At 48.3% G+C, this 18,035-nt stretch overlaps 1 protein-coding gene and 1 long non-coding RNA gene across 3 annotated transcripts; both read right to left on the reverse strand.

The window, feature by feature from the left end:
* Window positions 1-2,309: 2,309 nt before the first annotated feature.
* Window positions 2,310-3,615, reverse strand: LOC125153432 (uncharacterized). Its single transcript, XR_007147482.1, has 3 exons — window positions 3,167-3,615; window positions 2,794-2,882; window positions 2,310-2,361 (listed from the first exon to the last, which is right to left on the reverse strand). It is a non-coding gene; the product is annotated as an uncharacterized LOC125153432 (long non-coding RNA).
* A 9,365-nt stretch (window positions 3,616-12,980) lies between these two features.
* Window positions 12,981-17,604, reverse strand: LOC125153342 (natural cytotoxicity triggering receptor 1-like). 2 transcript variants are annotated; one of them, XM_047836409.1, is made up of 8 exons: window positions 17,532-17,604; window positions 17,413-17,448; window positions 16,945-17,229; window positions 15,123-15,166; window positions 14,888-15,050; window positions 14,575-14,625; window positions 13,565-13,612; window positions 12,981-13,447 (listed from the first exon to the last, which is right to left on the reverse strand). In XM_047836409.1, the coding sequence occupies exons 1-8, from the start codon at window positions 17,563-17,565 to the stop codon at window positions 13,056-13,058; spliced, it is 1,053 nt and encodes a 350-aa protein (XP_047692365.1). In that variant the 5' UTR covers window positions 17,566-17,604; the 3' UTR covers window positions 12,981-13,055. The 2 variants fall into 2 exon arrangements, with proteins under 2 accessions (XP_047692365.1, XP_047692364.1); XM_047836408.1 differs by having other exon boundaries at window positions 14,888-15,166.
* Window positions 17,605-18,035: the final 431 nt, after the last annotated feature.

The raw sequence follows: 18,035 nt of genomic DNA on the forward strand, positions 1-18,035 counted from the left end.
ATAGTTTGCCAACCCCTGTTCTAATCTATACTAATGAAGTACAAATCTGACCGCATCATTGTTTTTAACCTTTCAGTGATTGTGTGTGTCTGTGTGTACTCCATTGCATTAGAAACCACAGCTTTCCCTGTTACCACATCCCTATTGCTGATAACTCACAGAGAGGGTGCAAAGGCCACTTTCGAACTTTCTTGAAAAAAAAATGCAGAATCACCATTTAGCACTAATCCCCAGGCACTGACAAAAGTGGGTGATCTATATCCTCATTTGATTTTTCTACCAAACTTAAAGTAGTCCAATCACGTATCTCTGAGGAATGACAACAATGATATGGGGATGTTACAAAAACAGTGACCTACAGTTGGTGACTTAAGCGGAGAGCTTAAATAACACAGAACTGCTTCCTTTAGATTTAGGATAACATTTTGGTGAAGTTTTCTTCCCTGACATTTTCACGTGATGGATCTATTAAAAAATCCCAAATTTTTAGGGGAGACAAAAAGGTCTTTCTAAAGCCTCATTCTTGAAGAATGATTGCCTGCCATATAATTGAAAGCTGGCAGGTGTTGTCCCTCAGCATGTTGGAGGTACCATTCAATGCTTTGTCCTTTATTGTGGGTGTTGGGATTTCTGCTAACTGCCGCTACTTTGTAGGTGATTACTCCTTTCATCCTGGCTGTTGTCGAGATGATCTCCTGTCTGCACACTGATTTCTTTTTAAAAACTTTAAAAAATATTTATTTATTCTTGAGACAAAGCACAAGCAGGAAGGGGAAGAAAGAGAGGGAGAGAGAGAGAGAGAGAGAGAGAGAATACCAAGCAGGCTCCGTGATGACAGCACAGAGTCCGACGCAGGGTTTGCACCCACAAGCTGTGAGATCATGACCCGAGCTGAAGTCAGACGCTTCACCGATGGAGTCTCCCAGGCGCCCCATGCACACTGATGTTTTTGATAGGGATTTCATTTCCTACTTTTTATTTGTTTTATGCTGTAGGGATTCAGACTTTGGGGGGGGAAAAACCTCAGCTCAGCCCCTTGATCTCTTTGTGTATTGTCCCCCTTCCAAGTTCTAGGTCGTCTCCTCGTTTCATCTTTTAACCTCTCTTGTGCATTTTTCTCTGGGCTGTGTTGTGGGTTAAGCATCACAGCAGTTCGTTGAAAGAGAACTAGTCAGCTAGAAGTTAAAGTCCACAAATTAACACAGGATTCTTCTTACTATCTCAAGGGTGGAAACAGTGTGGCTTAATTTAGCAACTCAATGGTACCAGGAAGGACCTGGGTTTTTTTGTTTTTGTTGTTTTAACTATTTGGCATGACCATCTTATCAAGATAAATCTGCTCCAGTGCTCAAGGTTGCGGTAGTATTGGGTGTTCCACCCAGCAGATACCAGTTTACAAGGCTTCTGCATAACTGTGTTTACTGGGGTGTGGACAGACAAGGATTTCAGGGAAAGAGGCCGTGGAGGATTTGCGTCGGGCTCAGGAGAAGTGATCAAGTTATTGGAGGCAGTGCTGAGTCAGAATCCAAGTTTCCACGTGGATACAGGGCCTTTAAAAAAAAAAAAGATACATTGTGGCGGCTGGTCCAACTGAACAGGTCTGGCTCAGACCCTGTGTTGGATATTGGGTATTTAAAATACATTTTTGCTGAGACGTTGCTGCAGCACTCCAAACGCCCCCCAAAAGGTCCTATTATCTTACCTATTTGTAAATAAACACGGTGGATTCAACGGTCCACCATGACATAGCATCTAAGAAGCAGACAGACTTGAAACCAATGTTCGCTACATTGTAAAGTTTAGCTTCCTTTGTGCAGAAATTTAAAAGTCTTAAGGATTTGGGGGTCAAACAGCATAAAATTTTAGTGGTTCTCAGGAGTGACTTTGCCACCCATGGGTCATTGGGCAACGTTTGCAGATATTTTTATTGTCACAACTAGAGGGTGCTCCTGGCATCTAGTGGGCAGAGCCCGGGGATGCTGCTGGACATTTACAAGGCACGGGACAGCCCCTGCAACAAAGAATGAGCCGCTCAAAATTTCAGTTGTGCTAAAATTGAGATCTTCTACAGGCTCTGCATTCATTACTACAGACTAAGTGTCCTCAACCAGGGGATACTTCGCAATGTCTGTAGACTTTTGGTGATAAAATACACATATCAAATTTACCACTGTCATCGCTTAAAAGTGTGCAATTTAGGGGCACCTGGGTGGCTCAGCTTATGCGTCCAACTTCGGCTCAGGTCATGGTCTCAGAGTTCATGGGATCGAGCCCCACATCGGGCTCTGTGCAGCTCAGAGCCTGGAGTCTGCTTTGGATTCTGTGTCTCCTTCTCCTTCTCTCTCTCTCCTCGTGCTCTCTCTCAAAAATAAACATTAAAAAAACAAAAAAACCAAAAGTGTACAATTTAGCAGCAGTTGGAGTTCTGCTAACCATCCTACGACACACGGGAGAGCCCCAAAAAACAAAACCAAAAAAACCAAAAAAACCAGAAACACCCATAAACACAGAGAATAAACAGGTGGTTGCCAGAGGAGAGGTGGGGGAGGGGGGATGATCAGCATAGGTGAAGGGGTTTAAGAGGTACAAACTTAGAGTCACAAAATAAGTCACAGGGATGAAAAGTCCAGCAGAGGGAATATGATCAACAATATTGCAGTAATAGAAATTGACAGATGGTAGCTACACTCGCAGTGGGCATCGAAGCGCATAGAATTGAAGCCCAGTGTTGCACACCTGAAGCTAATCAAACGTCGTCAATGATTCTTCAATAATAACGATAGAAAAACTCACTCCAACTTTCTGAGGTTCAAACCCCCGCAGCAGAGGACAGCCCGCCAGGCCTCCTGGCTGATCTGAGGTCCTCAGGGCACTGCACCACGCTGGGTAAAAACACCAAGGAGGAGGACTCTACTCTTCCTTCTCTATCTTCCAGACAGCAGGTGTGGGGGGGGGGGCACTGCCCACACCTGTGCCTCCAGCAGACCCCCGCCCCCAGCCTCAGCCCCTCACTAGCTCAGCTCTGCAGGCGCCAGCGGGCCGCTGGGCTGAGCCTTGCACCTCCTACCCTCCAAGCCTGCAGAGCCTGGGGAATCCAGACAGAAAGTGCAGGACCATCCTGTGCCCGGGAAAGGACAGACACCCTGCAGGTGTGGGGTGATCTCACCTGGGCTTCTCTTCCAGCGCTGAGTCCCAGCGGAGGATCCTGGCGTCGGAGGGTCAGTCCCGTCCCCAACTGCACGCTTTGTTGACCCTCTTCTTGCTTAGCACGGAGTGGCTGGGAAAGACAGATGTGGGTTAGAAGCTCACTTCTCCTATAAAAAGACTCAGTGCAGAATTTGGCGTGGAAAGCTGAATCCTCAGGAAGATTCAGGGTTTGATCCTCCTTCCCAGACACTTGCTAGACCTTCTCTTTCAGCTCATCCCAATTTCATGATTGCAAACAGGTTGTCTGAGAATGCCACGTGTCTGGGTCAATCCATGATAGACCCGTGAGGGGGGCAGAGGTGGAACATTCCATCATGCATCAAGGGGGGGGCAGAAGTGGAACATTCCATCACAGACCCAGCCAGGGGACAGCAAGAGGTGGAACATTCCATCGCAGACCCAGGGGACAGCAAGAGGTGGAACATTCAACCATACACCCACGGGCAGCTAGAGCTGGAACATTCCATCATAGACCCAGGGGAGCAAGAAGTGGAACATTCCTTCATGAGCTAAGGGGGGGAGCCAGAAGTGGAACATTCCATAATGGGCCAAGGGGAGGAGCTAAAAGTGGGACAATCCATCACAGACTCGGGGGGAGGGTAGCCAGAAGTGGAACATTCCATCATGAGCTAAGGGGGGGGGAATCCAGAAGTGGAACAATCCATCATAGACACAAGGGGTAGGGGTGAACCTGAAGTGGAATATTCCATCACAAACCCAGGAGGGAGCCAGAGGTGGAACATTCCACCATGGGCAAAGGGGGTGAGCCAGAAGTGGATCATTCCATCACAGACCCAGGGGGGAGCCAGAGGTGGCACATTCCACCATAGACAGGGTGGGGAGGGACAGCCCGAAGTGGAACAGTCTATCTTTGGACAAGGGAAGAGCCAGTGGAACATTCCATCATGGGCCAAGGGGAGGAGCTAAAAGTGGGACATTCCATCACAGACCTGGGGGGGGTAGCCAGAAGTGGAATATTCCATCACATACCCATGGGGGAGCTAGAAATGGAACATTCCACCATAGACAGGGTGGGGAGAGACATTCAGAAGTGGAACAGTCTGTCTTTGGACAAGGGAAGAGCTAGTGGAACATTCCATTATGGGCCAAGGGGAGGAGCTAAAAGTGGGACATTCCATCACAGACCTGGGGAGGGGTTGTCAGAAGTGGAACATTCCATCACAGACCTGGGGGGGTAGCCAGAAGTGGATTATTCCATCACATACCCATGGGGGAGCTAGAAATGGAACATTCCACCATAGACAGGGTGGGGAGGGAGAGCCAGAAGTGGAACAGTCTATCTTAGGACAGCCAGTGGAACATTCCATGATAGATGGGGAGGGGGTGCTGGTGGAGCCAGAAGTGGAATGTTACACAACAGACAAGGGGGATAACCAGAAGTAGAATGTTCTATGACAGACCAGGGTGGAGCCAAAAGTGGAACAACCCATCATAGACCTGGGCAGGGGGAGACAGAAGTGGAACAATCCATCATAGACTGGGGGGTGGGGGGGGAGAGAGAGAGAGAGAGAGAGACAGAGAGAGAGAGAGAGAGAGACCCAAAGTGGAACATTCCATCACTAGCTAAGGGGGGGAGCCAGAAGTGGATCATTCCATCACAGACCCAGGGGGGAGCCAGAGGTGGCACATTCCACCATAGACAGGGTGGGGAGGGACAGCCCGAAGTGGAACAGTCTATCTTTGGACAAGGGAAGAGCCAGTGGAACATTCCATCATGGGCCAAGGGGAGGAGCTAAAAGTGGAACATTCCATCACAGACCTAGGGGCAGCTAGAGGTGGAACATTCCATCATAGACCAAGGGGGGGGCAGAAGTGGAACATTCCACCATAGGTTAAGTGGGGAGCTAGAAGTGGAACATTCCATCATGGACAGAGGAAGGAGGCAGAAATGGAACCTTCCACCATAAACAGAATGGGGAGGGAGAGCCAGAAGTGGAACAGTCTATCTTAGGACAAGGGGGGGAAAAGCCAGAAATGGAATGTTCCACGACATACAGGGGGGGAGCCAGAAGTGGAACATTCCACAACAGACTGGGGGGGGGAGGAGCCAGTAGAGGAATGTTCCACAACGGACAAGGGGGGAAGCCAGAAGTGGAATGTTCTACGACAGACAAGGCGGGGGGAGCCAGAAGTGGAATGTTCCACAACAGACCAGGGCGGGGAGCCAGAAGTAGAACGTTCGAATAAGGCGAGGAGCCAGAAGTGGATCATCCCATCATAGATGAAGGGGGGAAACCAAAAGTGGAACGTTCCATCACAGACCCAGGAGGGAGCCAGAGGTGGAACATTCCACCATGGGCCAAGGGGGTGAGTCAGAAGTAGATCATTCCATCATAGACCCAAGGGGGAGCCAGAGTCGGAGCATTCCATCACAGACCCAGGGAGGAGCCAGAGGTGGAACACTGCAACCTAAACGAAAGTTGTAGCCCTCACACTTGCGTAGGGAGAAACCCGCAGTATGCAGAGCACAGGTACAATGCACCCCTTCAGGACGGATGCAGACAGACTAGGGAAATGCCCTTCTTCCTGAAGAGGCAGAGGCCCCTGTTCATAGCTCAGGACCCCAGGAGCAGACAGCTATGGTGATGGGTGAGTGGAACTCACTGGGACAGAGCTGGGCTGGGCTCTCTCCATCAGATCCACTGCCCAATATCCCTCCCTACATCTCTGCCCACTGGGGTTCTCACTCAGACTCTCTCAGAGCTTGCCAAAGTCCTGCTCTGACGCCCAGGCTAACCTCCCGGATCTCTCTCTAGCCCCCGTGGTTCTCACCTTGGGGTGATTCTTCTCCCACCCCATCAATGTCCAGAGACACTTTCTGGCTGTCACCCTTGGGGAAGAGGGTTCTACTGGTGTCTGGCGAGTAGAGGCTAAGATGCTGTTAAACATTCTGTCGTGCACAGGGTCAGTACTCCCTACCCCATAACAAAGAATGATCTGGCCCCAAATATCAGTAGTGTTGAGGTTGAGAAACACTGGCTTAGATGATTCTCTGCCAGAAAGTAAGAACCACCTTGGACCATTCAATCTGGAACAGATGCAGGGTTGCACTCCAAGGCAATTCTCCAGACTCAGCTGAGTCAGACATCTCTGTATTGTAGAAGACTAGCCATAGGTCTCATGTCAATGAGAAGAGATAAATCAAAGCTGGAAACGATGCATAGATTGAGATTTTTACAAAGAAGGAAGTTTAAAAGTCCTCTATCTGGCCCTGCTGACTTCATCACCCCCTTCCCCAAGCTCACTTCCTGCAGCCACGCTGGGCGCCCACTATTTTCCCAAGCATGCTTCCTTCATTCCGCATGCACTGTTCCCTCTGCCTGGAGGTGGGGGGGGGGGCGGTTACCAGCTGTCCCCTGGCCGGAGCTCATGCAGCTCCCCCCCCCCCCCAGGTCCTCCCACCACCCTGTTTATATCCTTCTGGGCTTGAGTTTCTTAACTAGGGATAGTTTTGTCCCCAAAGGGACATTGGCATTATCCAGAGTCGCGGGTAGGGGGCTGCCCCTGGCATCTAGTGGATAGAGGCCATGGATCCAGCTAAACATAATGCTCAGGACAGTCACTGCTATGGACTGAACTGTGCCCCCTCTCCCCCAGAGGTATAAGTTGAAGCCCTAATCCCCATGGGACTGCATTTGGGGCTAGGGTTTTTAGGAGATCATGAAGGTGAAATGAGACCATAATGATGGGCTTCTAATCTGACAGGAGTGCCGGTCTTATCAGAACGGGAAGGGAGAGATCTCTGTCTCCCTGTGCCCACACCAAGAAAAGGCCATCTCCCCAGCAGGAAGAGGCCCTTATGTTGGCCAGCACCTCAATCTGGGACTTCCCAGTCTCAGGACTACAAGGAAATAAGTTTCTGTTCTTAAGCCACCCAATCTGTGGTATTTTGTTATGGCAGCTGAGCTGATTTAGGGAATCCCCCCACAGTACAGGATCATCTGGCCCCGGATTAGAGGGGTGCAGAGGTTGAGAGGTGCCCCTAACATGCTGCATTTGGGGGTCTCAGATGTGCATGTGCAAGCCGAGATGTCCTGGTGGGTGTCTGACTTGCAGGCAGGTGACCGTCCTGGTGTTTCACACTATCCACAATGTTAGGTAGCAATTTATATAACAGTTACATTGTTACCTTAAACAACTACCACCGTGTGAACATATGATTTAGATGCAGGTATGGTATGTGCGTATGTAAGGAAATAGCTAATCTAAACATAAAGGTGCTTGACAGAAATATTGAGGACATTGTGGGTTGGAGTTTCCAAGGGCTTTTAAATGGATTGTAGGAATATAGAAGTCAAAAGCATTTAGCAAAAAACCCAAAAAACAAAACACAAAAAGGCATTTACCGACTATGACTCATAAATCAAGGTGCGAGTTGCAGTATAACATATATCAGAAAAACACCGTGACTTGAATACAACTAAAGAAATTATACATATAACATATAACATATAATATGGGCATGGAACACTCTTAAAATCTATAAGGCAATCTTTTAAAAATATTTATGGGGCGCCTGGGTGGCGCAGTCGGTTAAGCGTCCGACTTCAGCCAGGTCACGATCCGTGAGTTCGAGCCCCGCGTCGGGCTCTGGGCTGATGGCTCAGAGCCTGGAGCCTGTTTCCGATTCTGTCTCCCTCTCTCTCTGCCCCTCGCCCGTTCATGCTCTGTCTCTCTCTGTCCCAAAAATAAATAAACGTTGAGAAAAAAAATTTTTTTTAAAATTTATGGGTAAGAGCTCTTTACCTGATCAGAATTCCAAAAGGCAAACTGACTGTCAGAAAGGACAGTTGTTAGGAGAAATAATAAAAGTCTATATATCTCCACCAATAAACTCATGAATCATAAATGTATCATTACCTGCTGATTTGTGTAGCACTTCTTTCGGCAGCGAGCAGGGCACAAGCATAGGTATAGAAAAGCGACTGTGAACTGGGACACCTGGGTGGCTCAGTCGGTTGAGCGTCTGACTTCAGCTCAGGTCATGAGCTCGCGGTCCGCGGGTTTGAGCCCCGCGTCGGGCTCTGTGCTGACAGCTCAGAGCCTCCAGCCTGCTTCCGATTCTATGTCTCCCTCTCTCTCTGCTGCTCCCCCGCTCGTGCTCTCTTTATCAAAATAAATAAAAATTAAAAAAAAAAAAAGAAAGAAAAGCTACTGTGAACAGAGCTGGGATTTTTCCAAATTAGAACAACTTTGGTGGTAGGAAAATGATGAGTCCAGGTTGGTTAGAAGATGCCGATAAAATAACCCAAAGTCCCCCCCCCCCCACCGCGCCAAAAAAAAAGTGGGGTTCAGAGAGACGGGTTCGATTTGGGCATCTGTCTTAGACAAACTGAAACCGTGGCCTTAAGTGAGATTCACCCATACTTGTGTCCAGAGAAAGGCGGGTCTACCGTGGAACCCACAAGCCCTGGGGGTGGAGATCCTGTAAACACGATGGTGTCGGACGGTCAGAAAAATGAGCAGAAGAGGTCAGTGAAGTGACTGTTTCAAGGAGGAAGTGGTCATACAACTGGCAGAGGAGCAAAGGTGAGCTGAGAGGCATCCACCCCAAGTTCCAGAAGGCCCAAGAGCGTTTTTGGTTTTTTCTTCACAACAACAGCTTCAGCGGAAGCGTGGCGGTGGAGAAACCAGATCTCAGAGGGTTGACACCTGAGTGCGAGAGGCTAAGCAGAGCGCTGGTCTTTAGAGCCACGGGCCAGTAAGAGTGGAGGGGGTGGACGCTTCCCCACGTAACCGTCTGTGCTCTGAAGCTTGAGCTCTCATTCCTAACTCAGGGTTGGAATAGTTGGGCCCCGGGGGGACTGACGTATCCCTGGGGTGGCACCACGTCCTGATGACATTGCTAACAAGGAGATACTGTTTTTCCTTTTGGCAAATGGAAGGTGGAAACAGAGAGGACATAGCTTGGCTTAGGAACACAGGCTTTATTAATTTTTTTTTCATCATTCCCCATCTTTTAAAATGTAATTTGTTGTCATATTGGTTTCCATACAACACCCAGTGCTCATGCCAACAGGTGCCCTCCTCAATGCCCATCACCCACTTTCCCCTCTCCCCCGCCCTCCATCAACCCTCATCTCGTTCTCAGTATTTAAGGGTCTCTTATGGTTTGCCTCCTTCCCTCTCTGTAACTGTTTCTTCCCTCCTTCCCCTCCCCCATGGTCTTCTGTTAAGTTTCTCAGGATCCACAAAAGAGAGAAAACATGGTATCTGTATTTCTCTGTATGACTTATTTCACTTAGTATCACACTCTCCAGTTCCATCCACATTGCTGCAAATGGCCATATTTCATTCTTCTCATTGCCAAGTAGTATCCCATTGTATATATAAACCACATCTTTATCCATTCATCAGTTGATGGACATTTAGGCTCTTTCCATAATTTGGCTATTGTTGAAAGTGCTGCTATAAACATTGGGGTACAAGTGCCCCCATGCATCAGCACTCTTGTATCCCTTGGGTAAATTCCTAGCAGTGCTATTGCTATTTATTTATTTATTTAAGCTTTTAACACGTTTACTCATCATATCATCCTTTAAATATGTTTTCTTCCAGATATTAAAGATAGCAACACTAAAACATTCTATAGTAAAATATGATACATATGAAAGACAAGAAAAAGGAAGAAACACCTGTGTTTTCATGAAATGTTATAGTACCAGCAGCAATGTTGGCAAGATTATTTAAAGAATTATACCGCTTACAGGGGCGCCTGGGTGGCTCAGTCGGTTAAGCGTCCGACTTCAGCCAGGTCACGATCTCGCGGTCCGTGAGTTCGAGCCCCGCGTCAGGCTCTGGGCTGACGGCTCAGAGACTGGAGCCTGTTTCCGATTCTGTGTCTCCCTCTCTCTCTGACCCTCCCCCGTTCATGCTCTATCTCTCTCTGTCTCAAAAATAAATTAACGTTAAAAAAAAAAAAGAATTATACCGCTTACAAAATAAAAGTCACGTAACTAGGGGATCTGGGTGTGATATAGCCAAGGACATAATCTGGTGGATATCTAACAGAAGATGTGCGCATTCTGTACCTAGAGGACTACACGATATTGTTCAGAGAAATCAGGGAACCTGTAAGTACAGGGCAAAATATAACACATTTAGGGCTCGGGCTTGCCCGGATTGGAAGACTGAAGAGATGATAATTCTCCCAAAATTGATCTGTAGCTTTAGTACAATCTCACGCACAACCCCGGGCTGGTCTTTTGTGAAAGCTGGCATCCTAAAGTTAATATTGGAACCTAAAGGGCCCAGAATAACCTAGGCCATCCCAAGAAAACCAAAAGTGCTGAATATTAACCATCTTAGGACCAGTACCCATCACCCATCGCTGGGCCTCCCTCTGGGTTACCAGGATTTGTTTTAGTCATCTTCCTGGTTGTCAAGCCCAGAAAGAGGTGATATTCTCAACTTTTCTGTTGTCTGTTTCTCCGTGGTTTTGTTTTCTCCTGCATAATCCTTTCCTCATCTATACACCTTGTTCAATGTCTCTATGTCATTGAATTTATTTACTTATTGATTGATGGATTGATTGATTGAAAGTGCGACTGGCTGAGGGCCAGAAACAAAGGAAGAGAGAGAGAGAGAGAGAGAGAGAGAGAGAGAGAGAGAGAATCCCAAGCAGGCTCTACACTGCCAGCATGGAGCCTGATATGGGGCTTGAATCCATGAACCGTGAGATCATGACCTGAGCTGAAGTCAGATGCTTAACCATCTGAGCCACCCAGGGACCCCTCTAGGTCTTGGAATTCTGCACAGAAAGAGGCACCATTGGCATCCCGTATTTCTTCATATCCCCTTTCACTGCATTTACTCACTTTCTTTAAGATCTAGCACCTGTGGGGGTGCCTGGGTGGCGCAGTCGGTTAAGCGTCCGACTTCAGCTCAGGTCACGATCTCGCGGTCCGTGAGTTCGAGCCCCGCGTCAGGCTCTGGGCTGATGGCTCGGAGCCTGGAGCCTGCTTCCGATTCTGTGTCTCCCTCTCTCTGTGCCCCTACCCCGTTCATGCTCTGTCTCTCTCTGTCCCAAAAATAAATAAACGTTGAAAAAAAATTAAAAAAAAAAGATCTAGCACCTGTGGACAATCAATTCTCTTCTCACAAGGATGTTTGCTTTGATGTGTGGTCCCTTCATTGGTGCCTGGCACACAGTAGGGTCTACAGTAGAGACTGTAGGTGCCTGTCACAGCTCTGTCACATGCCTCCTCACTCCACAGAAATACCAGCATTCATCTTGTCACAGAGACACCTGGAATAAAGGTTATCTTTCCCAACCTCCCTTGCACCCAAATGGATGCAAGCTATTAGGCTCTAACCATTGAGAAATAAATGGAAATGTTTTTGAGTGTTTCCAATAAACCTCATAACACACAATTCACCAGTACTACATCCCCTTTCCCTCTGTCCCTTCCTCCTTGTGCTTCGTTTTTCTGTCTGGAGCACAAACCAGGTTTAACATTTCAAAAAGAGTAATGCTCTACTTAGCCATTTGGCTTTGTGCTGTTCACCAGTTTTGGAAGATTTCGCCTTGGAGCAGTGGGGAGAACAGCCTTGTGTGGAAGAGAGCCCTCCATTCCTCTAAGGAGGCTCTCAAGCCCCTGCATTTATATCTGGAGACCCAAAATTCTTCCACCTGACACATGACACCCCCCCCCCTTGAAATTGTAGGTTTCCTGCCATCAGAATATGAAATATTTGGACTATCACAAACATACTCCACTCAACTCCATCACGTCTTGGGATGAAGTCTATGATTCAGCATCAACAGAAATTCTTGGACCTTCACACCCAGCAGATGAGGAACAACAACAAAAATAAAGAACGTTCAATATTTGTCCACTGGTAGTGAGATAGCAGTTGGTGCTATTTTCAACTCCTGTAGTTGGGAATGATAAGGGTTACCACATGTTGAGTTAACTTACATATTTCAGAGCCTATGCTGGGTTTCTTGATATTCTTTATCTCATTAAATATGCATGTTACCCTTTTGAGGTTGGAAATAAAGTTCTCTGATATATAACAGAAAACTCAAGATTTAGAGAATTGATTTGACCCATGTGAGGTGTCAGAATCTTGAGGGGGGACAGGGACCCATAAAATGTTTATATTAATGGGTTGGTCAAGTAGAAATTCTCAAGGAACAAAGGGTCTGGACAGCATTTCAAGGACCGTAATCAGGAATCTCAAGTTCTGAGCTTGTGCCATAGCCTCACTTATATATCCATTGATCTGACGTGTATTTCCTGAGAACTCTCTTTGTGCGGGAGCTGTGAGCACAGCTGTCAAACCTGACACGGACTTAATTCATGCACGTTGAGTGTAGAGACAGGAAAATGGATATGTATGCAGTGTGACAGTCTCAGTGCTGTTCTAGATAAAAATAGGTGCTTTGGGGCATGGGAGAGATATCTTAAGTCAAACTGGAGGGTTTGGGGGACTTTTCTGGAGGAAACCTGAGGAACAAGGCAAAGTATGGATAAAGAAGTGAAGAAGACAGAACCTTGTGGTGGCATAGGGGCAGAGGAGTTGGGGCAAGGCTGAAACCCAGCCAGGATACACACTCAGATGGCTGGACCATTTGTTCACAGCCCACATCTTTGTCGGCCAGCGGTTGCCTCTCTGGCTCCTGGTCCAGCTCATAAATGCTTATTCTGTACTGGTTGTTAAATGTCTTCAATGACATGTTGCAGCAAAGGAAAGAAGAAATATGGATAAAGACCAAAGTAGGAAAGAAATACTCCGTGGCCATGCTGTTAATGAAGGAGATATTTTTGGGGAAGGCCAGCGAGGTTAAAACTTTGCTTTGCATTAGGCAGGCACAAAAATGCTTAGAGCCCAGAAGAGACAGTGCAATCTGTCTGCGGGAGAAATTTGACATCTGCCTCCCGCCTCTCCCAGGAAGTTTCTCCGAACCCAACACAGCTGTCTTGCGGTGAACCCCCCTCCCCGGGCACAACACAGAGCTCACACAGCCCAAGGTCAAGGTCAGCTTTCAGCTCTACCTGTGGCCAGCCCATCCCTTGGTCATTTGCCCAGCAGTCACTGTGTTCTGAACCTTCTCCTGTGTTCCTGACTTGAAGCCCTGTTCCTTGAAGTTCCTGTTGTATTCTCTTCCTGCAAAGCCAGCCTTCAGTCAGGAGGTACCCAATAACCACCAGGACCAGGAAAGCCAGACCCATCCGAAGGAGATTCTGGGCAGTGTGATTCCAGAGGGCAGGGTCTGGGGGCAGAAAAACAGAGTGGACACTGTCAAACACCGCCTCACCTCATCTCTGTCCCTCATGTCCTTTCCAGATCACACTCTTTCACAGCCTGCAGCCCCCCTCTGCTTGCCTACCTTGCTGGACTGCTGTGTTCGTGGTTAGCAGGTGGGGGTCCCAAGAGTCTGCGGATGACAAGGAGAGTGAAGAAGGGGGGCAAGAGAGAGATGGTACTGACCCCTTCAGTCCCAGCCTCTCCTGCCCTCAGAAGGACCCCATGGCCCTCTGCAGCCTTTCTAGGTCCCCACCCCATGCTTCTGGTCCTCGTGGATTCATCTGGCAGGTAGAGAGGAAGAGCCAAGGGGCAGGTGAACCCTGAGGGGGGAATTCAGCCCCAGGACTTTGAGCGAGGCATGTCTTATGTCTGAGCCTCAGTTCCCTCATTAAGTCGATCAACGTGGCTTCTCGTTCCTCATCCCACTGGCCATCTCACTGTCTTGGGGTAAACACAGTGGCTGATCCCTCTCTCTGGAATGTTCTTTCTCTGCATAGCCACAGGACCAATGCCCTCAGCTCTCTCAGATATTTGCTCTGTGAGTCTGATTCAGACAACTCTATTCAATATTGCCATCTGCCCACGCCCCCCCCCCCCAAGTCACTATAACCCCATTTGTTCTTTGTCGTCCACACCACTGTTTGCTCCTTATGTGCTATGTGATTGGCTTCTTTATCTGACTTTGACTTATGGTCTGTCTCCCACTGGGATGAAAGCAAGGATGCTCGTCTGCTCGACCGCTGGTGCTGCAGGTCACGGCAAGTGCTATGCAGTCAATGGATATTTTGGGTGAACGCCATATTTGTGCTGTCAATGGGAGGCTTTGATCCCTCCTCCAAGTTTACATTTTTTTTTAACGTTCATTCATTTTTTGAGAGACAGAGAGAGACAGAGCATGAATGAGAAAGGGGCAGAGAGAGGGAGACACAGAATCTGAAGCAGGCTCCAGACTCCGAGCTGTCAGCACAGAGCCCGACTCGGGGCTCCAACTCACGGACCGTGAGATCATGACCTGAGCCGAAGTCAGACGCTCAACCGACTGAGCCACTCAGGCGCCCCCCTCCTCCAAGTTTACAAGTACTTGTTACTTACCAGAAAAAGAGGTGTGTTCTGTGGGTGCAAGGCTGGTGTCCCCAGCATCTTCTGGTAACGGAAATGAAGAAAGCAAGTAAGGGTTTGGGGTTTCCTCTGGCCTTCCCACCTGGTCTCTGTACCCTCCCCCCATCCCTCTGGCCTTCTTCCTCAGGAACAATCGACAGAGCCTCCGGAAAATGCATGTGGATGAGGGCATTGGTGGGAGGACACTCAATCTTCCCACCTGTCCCTTAGCTGCCTTCCTCGTCTCTGGTTGGGGTTCACTTGGGGTTCCAAAGAGCACGTGGGGGAAATTTGAAAGCTTCCTCACCTGTGACCAGGAGCTTCACAGGCTCACTGGGGAAAGACCAGGCGTGGTTGTTATAAGAGCCAAAGCATCTGTATGTCCCTCTGTGGGCTGTGCTCACAGGGCCCACGGGGAACCCCACCTGGGTGTTCCCGTATCTGGGCTGTGGGCGGCTGGATCTTCCCTCCTTGAGCAGAAAGAACATGTTTGTTGCAGTCTCTAGACGGCAATAGAAGGTCACATTATCTCCTGAGCTCACCTCAGGCCTGGGATGAACAGAGAGGGTGGGTGTGTCATACATTTCTGTGGGAGAAGGAGACAGGTAGGTTAAAAGTCATTATCCCGCTTCCCATATCTCCCATCCCCCCTTGGCCTTAAGACTGGGACATCACTCGCTGCAATCTCTCTCTCTTCTGTTTTGGTCATGGACACACCCTCCCCGATGTCTCCCTTCAAGACTGAGAGACTCTCTCCTCCAGCTTTCAGGAGCATTAATATGAATCTCTCTCTGGAAATTGCCCCACATCAGTGGTTCTGAGTTAGAGATCCTTGGGTCCAGTGACATCAGCATCGCCTGGAAGCTTTTTTTTTTTTTTTTTTTTTTGGAAATGCAGATTACCAGGCTCCACCCAGACCCGCTGCATCAGAAACTCAGGGGTAGGGCAGCCATCTTTGTTTTTAAAAACTATTATTGTTTGCAATTGTTATAAAATACACATAACATAGCATTTACCACCTTAACCATTAAAAAATTTTTCTTTGATACTTATTTATTTTTGAGAGACAAAGTGGCAGAGTGCAAGCAGAGGAGGGACAGAGAGCAAGAGAGACACAGAATCCGAAACAGGCTCCAGGCTCTGAGCTGTCAGCACAGAGCTCCGTGCAGGGCTTAGAACCCACGAACCATGAGATCATGACCTGAGTCGAAGTCGGACACTTGACCGATTGAGCCACCTAGGCGCCCCTCCCACATCTTAACCATTTTTAAGGGTACAGTTCAGTGGCACTAAGCACATTCACATTGCTTTGTGTAGGCATCCTCACCATCGGTCTTCAGAAATCTTTTCATCTTGGAAATCTGAAACTCTGTCCCCGTTATTAAATACCATCTCCCCATCCCCGCCCCCCAGCCCCTGACAGCCACCATTCTGCTTTCTGTCTCTATGTATTTGACCATCCTGGGTCCTATAGGGAAGTGGAACCAGACAGTATTTGTCCGTGTGTGACTGTCTTATCTCACCGAGTGTAATATCCTCAAGGTTCATCCATATTGTAGCAGGTGTCAGAATTTCCTTCCTTTTTAAGGCCAAACAATATTCCGTTGTGTGTATAGACCACATTTTGTTTATCTGTTTCTTGGTCAATAGACACTGGGGTTGTTGCTACCTTTTGGCCACTGTGAATAGGGCTTTGGTGCACATGGGTGCACTAAAGCCGTCTGTGTTGTCACGAACCCTCCAAGTGATTCTGATACCTGCTTAAGTGGGAGAATGGCATCCCTCAGCTTCCTTAACTGAGACAGCCTTCCCTCCCAACTCCGTTCTATCTGGTCTTTTTCCATACTGTTATTTCCTCCTCATGTGCTTATGATTGATAGATTTACCCTAAACTTGACTCATGGTCTGTCTTCTCCCGCTAGAAATCAAGTGCCACAAAAGCAGATGTTTGCATGGAACCCCCATAGGAGGGGTTCTCGTCCACTCCCTGGTTGACCCTGGTGGGTACAGAGCCCCTAGCCTCAGTTCGAGACTGCTAGGAAGGGCCATCCCAGGTCCGGAGTTCCACACTGGTTTGGCTGAGATGTTGGGTGAAACCACCCCAGGGTCCACCTTCGCCTCCTGTCCAGCCTGTTTCCCTCACTTTTCATCACAGGGGTCACTTTTGAGGATACTCCCCAGATACACGCAAACATCCATCTCAGAACATCTCACCTGGAGAGCCTGACCTATGACAAATCCGCTCCTAGACCACAGATAACCAAGGAGTGAGGTTTGGATGACACTAAAGGAGATTAATAAATGATGACCCTCCCCGGGATTCAGGCTTGGGGGATGACCACAGATAGAGGATGGGACATTTACCTGTTACCACCAGGTCCAGAGGGTCACTAGGATTTGACCAGAGCTCCCCGCTTCGGTAAATGCACCTGTATTGCCCTGCAGTGAGCAGGGTCATGGCTGAGATGGGGAATGAGACTATGTTCCTTATTCCAGGCTGTCTTGGGCTCTGCCGGGCAGAGAGGCGTCCCTCGAAATACAGCTGGTACTCAGTGGCCTCAGGAAACCCCCGGCATAAGATCTTTGCTGGCCTTCCCTTTGGAATCATGAAATTGGGCTTGGCCCAGATGATGGGTTTTGAGAGAATCTCTGTAAGGGAATCAGAGGCAGGAGTTCTACATAAAGCCCCTTCCCACCCACATTTCCACCCGGTTGCTGGCCTCAAGCCTTCCTAGCAAACCAGAGCCCCTGTCCCCTCCTCCAGTTGCTTGTAGGTGGATACTTAGCCTGAGCCCAGAAAAGAGACCCTGGGGCTCTGACGGAGGGACTCACGTGTCTGGGCGCCGATGGTCTGGCTCAGATACAGCCCTGGAAGACAGGAACAGTGAGCCATGCCACCCCACCCATGTCCAGACCCCAGGATTGTGTCTCCCTCTCAGGAGAGAACTCACCAAGGCAGAGCAAGGCAGTGAATGTGGAGGTCATAGCCTAGATTCTTCCAGGCGAATGTGGAGATGGAGGACAGCAGGCCAGCAGGCCAGGAAGATGCTACAGGATGTGGTGGGTAAAGCCTAGCACTAATTGCCATGGGGCTTTCACCTGACTTTTTTTTTTTTTTTTTTTTTTTGGCACAAGTCATTTTATTACTATGCTTTGCTGGTATTTGAAAGCCAGGCACAAAAGTTTTTTTGTTTGTTTGTTTGTTTTTTTAAGCTTAGGTAACTTTATTTTTATTTTATTTTTTTTATATATGAAATTTATTGTCAAATTGGTTTCCATACAACACCCAGTGCTCATCCCAAAAGGTGCCCTCCTCAATACCCACCACCCACCCTCTCCTCCCTCCCACCCCCCATCAACCCTCAGTTTGTTCTGTTTTTAACGTTTATTTATTTATTTATTTTTTTGGGGGACAGAGAGAGAGAGACAGAGCATGAACGGGGGAGGGGCAGAGA

Source organism: Prionailurus viverrinus, chromosome E2 (genome assembly GCF_022837055.1).
Source record: "Prionailurus viverrinus isolate Anna chromosome E2, UM_Priviv_1.0, whole genome shotgun sequence".
In the NCBI taxonomy this organism is placed as follows: domain Eukaryota; kingdom Metazoa; phylum Chordata; class Mammalia; order Carnivora; family Felidae; genus Prionailurus; species Prionailurus viverrinus.

Coding starts and splice junctions, on each gene's coding strand:
- LOC125153342 (XM_047836408.1), bottom strand. CDS start 17,565: ATGACCTCCACATTCACTGCCTTGCTCTGCCTTG. Junction 17,230..17,412: donor GACCATCGGCGCCCAGACAC/GTGAGTCCCTCC, acceptor ATTCCCTTACAG/AGATTCTCTCAAAACCCATC. Junction 15,167..16,944: donor TCTGGACCTGGTGGTAACAG/GTAAATGTCCCA, acceptor CTTCTCCCACAG/AAATGTATGACACACCCACC.